The 10,222-nt window shown below is 42.6% G+C and overlaps 1 protein-coding gene across 2 annotated transcripts in view; it reads left to right on the plus strand.

Moving 5' to 3' along the window:
• LOC118312226 (phospholipid-transporting ATPase ABCA1) overlaps positions 1–10,222 on the plus strand; it is a 37,727-nt gene that overhangs the window by 27,133 nt on the left and 372 nt on the right. The window contains exons 23-49 of one of the 2 annotated variants that reach the window (XM_035636643.2): positions 17–246; positions 491–563; positions 663–865; positions 966–1,017; positions 1,285–1,398; positions 1,587–1,735; positions 1,889–2,013; positions 2,255–2,353; positions 2,545–2,734; positions 2,842–2,936; positions 3,061–3,093; positions 3,208–3,313; positions 3,555–3,629; positions 4,135–4,304; positions 4,419–4,596; positions 4,723–4,838; positions 4,939–5,083; positions 5,206–5,329; positions 5,470–5,599; positions 5,729–5,912; positions 6,112–6,218; positions 6,518–6,659; positions 6,830–6,964; positions 7,089–7,192; positions 7,299–7,391; positions 7,509–7,752; positions 7,853–10,222. The exon at positions 7,853–10,222 is cut by the window's right edge and continues 372 nt beyond it. In XM_035636643.2, coding sequence (XP_035492536.2) covers positions 17–246; positions 491–563; positions 663–865; positions 966–1,017; positions 1,285–1,398; positions 1,587–1,735; positions 1,889–2,013; positions 2,255–2,353; positions 2,545–2,734; positions 2,842–2,936; positions 3,061–3,093; positions 3,208–3,313; positions 3,555–3,629; positions 4,135–4,304; positions 4,419–4,596; positions 4,723–4,838; positions 4,939–5,083; positions 5,206–5,329; positions 5,470–5,599; positions 5,729–5,912; positions 6,112–6,218; positions 6,518–6,659; positions 6,830–6,964; positions 7,089–7,192; positions 7,299–7,391; positions 7,509–7,752; positions 7,853–7,996 — 3,560 coding nt within the window. In that variant the 3' untranslated portion in view covers positions 7,997–10,222. The remainder of the gene's footprint in view (positions 1–16; positions 247–490; positions 564–662; positions 866–965; positions 1,018–1,284; positions 1,399–1,586; positions 1,736–1,888; positions 2,014–2,254; positions 2,354–2,544; positions 2,735–2,841; positions 2,937–3,060; positions 3,094–3,207; positions 3,314–3,554; positions 3,630–4,134; positions 4,305–4,418; positions 4,597–4,722; positions 4,839–4,938; positions 5,084–5,205; positions 5,330–5,469; positions 5,600–5,728; positions 5,913–6,111; positions 6,219–6,517; positions 6,660–6,829; positions 6,965–7,088; positions 7,193–7,298; positions 7,392–7,508; positions 7,753–7,852) is intronic. The other variant, XM_035636644.2, reaches the window with a different exon arrangement.

A 10,222-nucleotide genomic window follows, 5' to 3' on the forward strand; every position in this document is an offset into this window, starting at 1 on the left:
CTTCTCCGTCTCTCAGGCCGCACAATCATCCTGTCCACTCATCATATGGACGAGGCCGACATCCTGGGTGACCGCATTGCCATCATTTCCCACGGGAAGCTGTGCTGCGTAGGCTCCTCGCTCTTCCTGAAGACTCAACTGGGGACAGGGTACTACCTGACCCTGGTCAAGAGAGACTACGACTTGGCACTTCAGTCCTGCAGGAATTCTGCCAGCACCGTCAGCTACAGCAAGAAAACAGAGAAGGTAAAAGAGATGCAGCTGGTAAAATTAGAACTTCGAAAGATTATGTATGACATAATATGTGGAAGCTTGTTCTTTCTCTGTCTGTTTTTTCATCATGTTCTAGCTTCTTACATTGTACTCAGAAGCAAATAAGTACAAATTGTGACATACATTTTCTTTATACAGAGGTTTTTTTCAGAAAACAGTTGTTTAATTTAGCTTAACTTACCTATTTAACAGTTTATCCTCTCTGTCTTTTGTTCAGGAGGACAGCGTCTCAGAGAGCAGTTCAGATGCTGGGTTGGGCAGTGAACCGGAGAGTGAAACCACCACTGTTGGTAAGAACTGATTGAACTCTTGCTAAGAAATTGGCTACCTTAAAGGTGGACAGTTTTTTTTTCTTGTAAGATTAACTTTTGTCTCTTTCTTTCCTACAGATGTCTCCCTCATCTCAAATGTGATATTCAAGCACGTCCCGGAGGCTCGCATGGTGGAGGATCTCGGCCATGAGATCACCTATATCTTGCCCTACAAGTCAGCTAAAGACGGGGCCTTTGTGGAGCTCTTCCATGAGCTGGACGACCGACTCACCGACCTAGGAATATCCAGTTATGGAATATCTGATACCACCCTGGAAGAGGTAAAGAGCTGACTAATCTCGCTGTCTGGTTTTCCTGCTGCTTGCAACCATCTGTGTCCAGTTAACCATTGTTTAAATATTCTGTCTTCCAACCCTTCAGATTTTCCTGAAAGTGGCTGAGGACAGTGGAGTCGACGCTGTCGAGCTTTCAGGTGAGATTAATGAGATTTTCTATGCTGCACAATGATTACATTTACCTAATTTATACACCTAACACCTGTATTTAAAACTCTTTACAACGTTGTTTTATTCATATCACATTGATATTGGAGAATCACAGATAAACTGCAGATTGTGTTGGTCAGAAAGTCTTAAATGAGAGGCCACAGTGATTATAGTGAGACATGGACTTTAAACAAAACAGAAAACATTAAACTGAAGTGGGTTGAATTCATGTGTTTACTCTCCTGTGGCTGCAGACGGAGTCGTACCCACCAGGACTCGTCGCCGCCACGCCTTTGGAGACCACCAGAGCTGCCTGAAGCCCTTCACCGAGGATGACTTTGATTTCAACGACTCTGAAGGTGACCCAGTTAGAACTGCACTACCCAGCATGCAGTGCATGAATGATAGCCACAGAACTGTTAATTGCTATCATTCATAAAAATATATGTATATAAATACATTTATATTAATTTGGGTTTACCCATAGGTCACTCATAAAAATATGAGACAATCATGGGCAGAGTTTGCTCATGTATGTTGTGGTGTTTGTGTCCAGAGTCCCGTGAGACCGACTGGCTCAGTGGAACAGATGGCAAAGGTTCATACAAGGTCAAAGGCTGGAGTCTGAAGAGACAGCAGTTTGTTGCACTACTCTGGAAACGATTCCTCTATGCACGGCGCTCCAGGAAAGGATTCTTTGCCCAGGTATGCTGATGCTTTAAAAAAAAAATGTATGTAATGTATGTAAAAACGGAACAACTATAGGAGTCTTTCTGTTTAAAGCAGTAGCTCTGAGGTTTGTCATTTTTCAAGAGGGTTAGATGGGTTAGAATAATTCTTCCTGTTGTTATTTTTCAGATTGTTCTGCCTGCGGTGTTTGTGTGTATCGCCCTGGTGTTCAGTCTGATCGTCCCTCCATTTGGAAAGTACCCCAGTCTGGCTCTTGATCCCGGCATGTATGGAGAACAGTTTACCTTCATCAGGTAAGATATTATTCTGTCTGGAAAGATTAGCATCCATTTAAACATTATAAGTATTAGTTTAAGTATCAGTGTTATTATGGTAATAATCATAGTATAACAGCTAACCACTTATCTGTCAAACCACTTTTAATCTCCAGTTCACCTCAGTCAAATCCTTCATGACGGCTCTTTTCTTAAATGATATGAGAATGGTAAGAACCGTCTGTCTGTGTTATATAATGGGTTCTCTGTGTTTTTGTAGTAATGACTTACCTGAGGACCCCCACATCAATAAACTACTCGGAGCTCTGACAGAAAAACCTGGATTTGGAACACGCTGCATGGAAGGAGAACCCATACGGTGAATTTTATTCTTATTTTACATCTTAATATATAGAAAATAGAAATAGAAAAGAAGTACAAAATGTAGCTATATAGTTTCACAGTAGGTCTACATATGATATATAGCATAAGCACTGAATGATAGTCTACACACTTGCATAAAATGGTGATTTGGAGTTAAATATGAACTTGTCTCGCTCTGCGCTCCAGGGACACCCGCTGCACTGAAGTAGAGGACGAGTGGTCCGCCCCGCAAGTCTCTGAAAGTGTGAAGGAGATGTTCGACCAAGGCAACTGGACCATGGAGAATCCATCTCCAGTGTGCGAGTGCAGCTGCGAAGGGCGCAAGAAGATGCTGCCGGAGTGTCCGGCAGGCGCTGGCGGACTTCCACCCCCACAGGTTGGTGACACCCAACAGATATACGGTCAAAGAAGTACAAAATTATGAATGCATATAGCTCACGCACAGAAACAGATGTTAACATTTTTGCCTGTTTGCGTGTCCAGATGAAGATCAGCGACAAAGACACTCTCCAGAATTTGACTGGCAGAAACATCTCAGACTATCTTGTCAAAACCTACGCTCAGATTATTGGAAAGAGGTAACACTCATCTCTCATATGTCTGAACAATTTGAATGTGTGTTAATTCTGGCTTCACCGTGTTATTTCTCACCCAAGGAATTGTTAACCATTGAATATTCTTTCATCTCTTTTTTTTTTACAGCCTGAAGAACAAGATTTGGGTCAACGAGTTCAGGTACATTGTTAGAAATGATCCATCTTGATCTTACTGACATATCAATAATATATTGAAGTGAGTGCGGCTCTGCTGTGTCCTTTACTGATGTTGAAACGATTGTGCTCTCCACAGATACGGTGGCTTCTCGCTGGGTGCCAGGGGCTCGCAGCTTCTGTCCAACAGAGATGAAATTGACGATGCAATCGCTCACCTGAGGAGACGCTTCCGCCTGGAGAGGGTAAGAGATTTCATGACATTATTACTTTACATGCAAACATTTAACCGGAATTACGGCAGCATGTTACTGAAGAAAAACTTGGTATTGTAATTTTCCTAATGAGTTTCAGTAAGTCAGTATGAGACGCCAACTCTTATTAATATTATAATAATTTAATAGACTCATATTATTGTAGTTTTTAAACTAAAGAAGACTCTCTCCCTCTCCCACTCCTTCTCTCTCTGCCTCACCCTCCCTCCAGGGCACTGCAGCAGATCGCTTCTTTCACAGTCTCTCCACTTTTGTCCAAGGATTGGACACCAAGAATAACGTCAAGGTTAGCGCACACACATCCACATACGCAGACTCACACTGGTTATACAACAGCACGTGGCTCTGTTTGTTACTGTCAAGCTTCCCAGAACAAATTCTTCAACAAAGCCATTGTTACACTCATGTAGCCACAATATGCATCCCTCATTCTATTCATAATGATTAATTTGATTGCATGATAATTGAGTTCCACGTTGTCGCAGATTAAAAACTTGCGCAGCCTCAGCTCCATGGGGCTTTATCCCACACTTGCCCATACAGTGTATTTCTTTTTATTTGTGTCGGGATTTTCAGAACAGTAATGACCCATATTCCTTAACTCCACCACAACATATATTTATGTGTGTGTATAAATAAGATACAAAGTAGAGAACAAGGTCATTAAGATTGAACAAAGACAGCCATAGAAAGATGGAGCAAATCATTTTGTGTCAATAGAGGCATGCAAGCTTTGTACTCTGGCTGTTCTGTTTTCATACCTCAGATATGCATCTCTCTCTCTTCTCCAGATATGGTTTAACAACAAGGGCTGGCACAGCATCGGCTCTTTCCTCAGTGTGATGAACAATGGCATCCTGCGGGCGAGTCTGCCAGCTGGCAAAGACCCCACTAAGTTTGGCATAACTGCCTACAATCACCCGCTCAACCTCACCAAGGAGCAGCTCTCGCAGGTCGCATTGTGAGTATTCGAATTGCAGGGGTCCTTTTGAAATTGGAATCATTTCTTTGCACCGCTATGCAGACGTCACGTCTCATTGTCATTCCCTCCTTGGCTCTCTTCTCTCTCGCTCAGGATGACGACATCAGTGGACGTTTTGGTGTCCATCTGCGTGATCTTTGCAATGTCCTTTGTCCCGGCCAGCTTTGTGGTTTTCCTCATCCAGGAGAGAGTGAACAAAGCGAAACACATGCAGTTCATCAGTGGGGTGCAGCCTCTCCTCTACTGGCTGGCCAACTTTGTCTGGGATATGGTAAGACAACCCAGTATGGACTCTTGGTTCATTGACATGAGCAATCAAAAGAGAAAAGTCCAAATAAATGAGAGCATGCTGCTGTTTTTTTATATGCTGAAGCCTGTTTTTCTTCCTCTCTTGCAGTGTAACTACATCGTCCCAGCCACATTGGTCATCATAATCTTTGTATGTTTTCAACAAGACGCCTACGTCTCCTCCACCAATCTGCCTGTGCTTGCCCTCCTGCTACTGCTCTACGGGTGAGTTTAACTCAAATTTAATTTAATTTGTTCTTCATTTTATTATTTCCCCCTTTTTTTTATTCTTCTCATCTAAAATGATCTCTGCGTCTCCCTCCAGATGGTCGATCACCCCTCTGATGTACCCAGCGTCATTTTTCTTTAAGATCCCTAGCACGGCCTATGTGGTTCTGACCAGCGTCAACATACTGATAGGAATCAATGGCAGCGTCTCCACATTTGTACTTGAGCTGTTTGGGAGCAATGTAAGAAATGATTGTTGATTTAAAAAAGTGTTTTTAAACAAATTGAGAAATGATCACGAGCCAATGCTCTACCCATATCGATTGAATATTAATTGTGAATGTCAACGTCACTCCGGTTTCAGGAGATCGGTGGTATCAACGATATCCTGAAGAACGTGTTCCTCATCTTCCCACACTTCTGTCTGGGCCGAGGACTGATTGACATGGTGAAGAATCAGGCAATGGCTGATGCTTTGGAGCGATTTGGTAAGTACAGCAGACCTATGATCAACAACTGCCATGTATGCTTTAGGTAAAATATAAGTATGTTGGTTTTTTTAAATTGGTTTTGAGGAGGTAGTGAAGATACATTTTCTAAAAGTGCAGAAATGTCGGTTCTGTTGTAGGTGAAAACCGGTTCCGTTCGCCTCTGGCCTGGGACATGGTGGGAAAGAATCTGTTTGCGATGGCCGTAGAGGGCGCTGTCTTCTTCTGCATCACCGTCCTCATTCAGTATCGCTTCTGCATCAAGAACAGGTGGGTGAAACCTGCCTTTTCGTTACATACATGTCTCGTGACTCAAAACAAACAGCGAGAAGGATGCAAATATAAAAACTTCTGTCTTGAATGTGACTTCTCCTCACTTAACCTTCTTTGTTTTTCCAGGTCGTCTGCCAGTCACCTGAAGCCTATTGGAGAAGAAGATGAGGACGTGGCCAGAGAGCGACAGAGGATCCTTGGTGGGGGAGGACAGTCGGACATCCTTGAGCTCAGGCAGCTTACTAAGATTTACAAGAGGAAACAGAAGCCAGCAGTGGACCGGCTGTGTGTTGGCATCCCCCCCGGAGAGGTACGATATAGAGATATTATATCCTAACACCTGTTATACTTGACCACCAGGAATAGACAGGTTTGAGGGTTGAAACAGTTTTTAAAAATTACCCATTGATACAATTAATTTGTAAGACTGAATTTAAAAAAATATTGTCTAGATTCCTGTGAAAGAAATTCCTTTTCTTGAGGTCAACATTGTCTTTCTCCTCCTGCAGTGCTTCGGTTTGCTCGGAGTGAATGGAGCAGGGAAAACCAGCACCTTCAAAATGCTGACAGGAGACTCCTTGGTGACAAGTGGAGAGGCCTATCTGGCTGGCAAAAGGTAAGGACACATCATACCAGAGAATTAACAACACATCCCATCATTTATTAAAGATTATTATAAAATATATGAAATATTCTCCTCTGCAGCCTGTCTGACTTTTTTCAGCATCAGTAAAAAATTATCAAAGTTACTTGAAGTAGATATTAAACCAAGGCAGGATAAAGCAACTGCATCCCACTCCTGTTTAGAAAATGACTTCAAACAATCACATCTTCATTGATATACAGAGCTACCTCAACATATTTTTCTTTCTATAAAACTTAATCGTACTCTTCTTTGTGTTTATCCCACTCCAGTGTAACGGCAGAGATCGATGAAGTGCATCAGAACATGGGCTACTGTCCTCAGTTTGATGCTATCAATGACCTGCTGACTGGCAGAGAGCATCTCGAGTTTTACGCCATCCTGAGAGGAGTGCCGGAGAAGGAAGTCTGCGAGGTCAGCAACAAACATACAGCACATACACACATATGAACAGAACATATACATTATCATCAGTGACTCTCTATTTTCATATGCTAATTCTAATGGGTTTTTTTTTATAAAGTGTCTATGTTAATACAAAATGTCCATGTGGTTGACCCTGAAATCTTCCTCTCATCCACTAGGTGGCAGAGTGGGGCATCCGGAAGCTGGGCTTGGTCAAATATGTGGACAAGTCGGCAGGCAGCTACAGCGGAGGAAACATGAGGAAACTGTCTACTGCCATCGCTCTGATTGGAGGACCGCCTGTTGTGTTTCTGGTCAGTGGGGGAAAAAATTTTTTTTTCATAAAGCAGGGCCATAGGTTAAAACCCCAGACCTTTTAAGAAGGACAGTGGATTGTGTGTTCAACACAGCTGAAGGTCTTTTGTCTACTGTGCACAGGATGAACCAACTACAGGCATGGACCCGAAGGCACGTCGGGCCTTATGGAACACCATCCTGAGCATCATCAAAGAAGGACGATCTGTCGTCCTCACATCTCACAGGTTAGACTACTGCCATTCAGTTATCTATAAAATGATCTATATATTTTTTAAATTTTGCATCCAATGGACAACTTCTTAATTCATCTATACGTGTGTGTTTTTACAGTATGGAGGAGTGTGAAGCGCTTTGCACCAGGATGGCCATCATGGTCAACGGCAGGTTCCGCTGTCTGGGCAGCGTGCAGCACCTCAAAAACAGGTAGGAACACACTACAGAGCAATAGCACACATAAGCACACAGAGCTCTTGTCACTGAGTGGAACACAATTCTAAAATGAGAAATGTTAATTCTTCATTCCTCTTTTCTTTTCATCAGGTTTGGCGATGGCTACACCATCATCCTACGGGTGGCAGGGCCGGACCCAGACCTCCGGCCGGCGATGGAGTTCATCGAACAGGAGCTTCCAGGCAGCACGCTGAAGGAGAAACACCGCAACATGCTGCAGTACCAGCTGCCGTCGTCTCGCACCTCTCTCGCGCGCATCTTCTCCCTGCTCGCCAAGAACAAGGAGACACTCAGCATTGAGGACTACTCCGTCTCTCAGACCACTCTAGACCAAGTAAGCAGACGTGCCCACGGCTCTGACTGTACTTAGGGTTTCATCTTTGATTCGAGCGGACAGTAACTCCCATATTTGTCTTCCTCACTTTTTTTTATAGGTGTTTGTAAATTTCGCCAAGGACCAAAGTGACGAGGACCATCTGAAAGACCTCCATCTGAGTAAGCGGGACGCTGTGGTAGTGGACTTTTCCCAGCTAAACTCCTTACTCACGGACAACAAGACTCGGGAGAGCTGCGTCTGATTCAACTACATACCATCAGTGGGAGTTGCTATGCTTCACCCACCCTCCCCCTGTCCCAGAAAGTATGGACCACTAACCTGGAGGGGAGACAAACTTTTTTTAAATATTTTGTAGTCTTTTTTAATTGTTATCATTTCTCAGTGGACCTGCTTTCATCGCACAGCCTCTTGAAAAAGGCAGAGACTGCAGGTATTGTGACAGACACTGAAGCAATGAAAACTCAATGCAAATCAATGCAAGACGTATATAAATATATTTAAGATGGGAAGATATTCCTGTGAGGGTTGGAGACTGGTGCTTCTCCTTCACGAGGCGTACAGAGAGAACACTTGAAGCAACAGGAGGTTTATAATGCTGTGTTAGACTGGAAAGCCTGTAGCCCTGCTACTCACTCAATGGACAAGGCATCGGGGATGATAGAAGCAGGCATCTCTATTTTTTTAAATCCCCATTCCTAGAAGTACAGTAGTTCGCAGTAGTCAGTGGGACTGTGTATGTGCTACTCTATTCAAACAAAAAGAAGTTTGGGTTATCACTGCCAACTGCTAAAAGATTGACAAACTGTCTACTTTTTTTATTCAGGTTCCAAACCTCTCAATCTCACGTCGTTACCAAGTTTTATAATGCGACTGGTTGCAAAAGGCATTTACAATCTAGTCAATTCCAGTCAAAAACATGCTATTGCGCCAGATAATGATTTTTACTAATTCGATTTTTTTTAAACGTAGCCTAATTTAATTCTACAACCAAGGTTGATAACCAAGATGTCTTTTTTAAAATGTGTTCTCGGTGTCCTTGACATTGTCCAGCACAGTGCCTATACTGTATCAGAGAGGAATCTGAGCACTCCATTTAACACCACAATGTATGTAGGCTGCCAAGGAATGTATAAGACAGATACCCACATGCATCAAAGCACAAAAAGGAGCTTTTCTTGTGGAGATGGTGAATGAAACTTGACAGTCTTTTTATTTCATTTTGTCCTTTATTGTCAAAAACAAAACAAAACAAACAAAAAAAAATCTGTGGTCCCTCGATGTCTGTACAAGATGTGCAGTCTGTTTTACTGGCTTGTTTTTACTCGCCCTCTTTAAATGGAACTGAAGGAGAATGGACACAAGAACACTGAAGATGGCTGAAAACAACCTGGAATTGTTTTTGGAAGTTCATTGGAAATATATGTTGCATGCTTTCCACCGGGCCACACACCTTGACTATCAGCACTTTGTGTGTGTGTGTCTAAGCATGCCCTCAGATCAGCTTGTAACAGACGGAGGAGGACTGAAGTTTGCTATATTGTTGTTGGATTGCAGGAGCACGTATATATGTGGAGCCTAAATCCAAATTGTATTGTAAAAAAAAAAAAAAAGAAGTGATCTTGGCGATGAGTTGAATCTGATGGAAAGTGTTTCACAGCTTCTGTGCTTGTATGGGATCCAAAGTTGGTACCTGTTCCACTAACATGTGCTTTTTATACACGCCTGTGTGAGGGCATGATGATGGGTGTTTAAGACCTGAGCCAGCGCCAATGTGGATATTGTGTACAGCAGAAATTGTGTGATGTCAAGTCAAAAGAAAAAAAAAACGTTACCAGTGGAGTGAACAAAATGTATCTGTGCCAAATGGAGCTGAATATGTATCTTTGATCAACCAGCATAATCTCTAGGAGGCAACTGCTTTTTGAAGTTTGAAGTTGTGCTTTTATTTCAGGTCAATTCCATCGGCTTCACTCGACAGAAATCCTCTTTTCATTTCTAGCAACTCGAAACTGAAAAAGCACATACTATGTAATCCATGTGCTCTCTGTCATTCAGTTAGACTACAAGTATCTGTTCTGTCTTCTAGTGATGTTGCCAAATTCTGATCTTTCTGTCTGTTCACTTAAATAAGCTGTCAAAAAAAATCTAATTGTAGAAATGAGATCAAGATACATATTGTATATCCAGAGCAAGTCAATAAGCCAGACTACACCTTAACAGGGACCACGACCGTTAGTGTTATGCTTGCAATGCTTTATAGTCCAAAAAAAAATTATATCCAGGGTACAAACTGGTGACAAATTACCATTATGGGTGCTCTGTGTCATACAAAAATCTTTTAAAGGGGTTTCAGTTATCTCTGGGATCTAGTAACTGTTGTGGGGCCGAGGCAAACCCTGCTACCAACACTGAGGGGTCCGAGCCACAACCCACCAAACCCCTCTGTGAAAAAATGAGCACTTTATAG

The sequence above is a fragment of the Scophthalmus maximus genome, chromosome 8 (assembly GCF_022379125.1).
Source record: "Scophthalmus maximus strain ysfricsl-2021 chromosome 8, ASM2237912v1, whole genome shotgun sequence".
In the NCBI taxonomy this organism is placed as follows: domain Eukaryota; kingdom Metazoa; phylum Chordata; class Actinopteri; order Pleuronectiformes; family Scophthalmidae; genus Scophthalmus; species Scophthalmus maximus.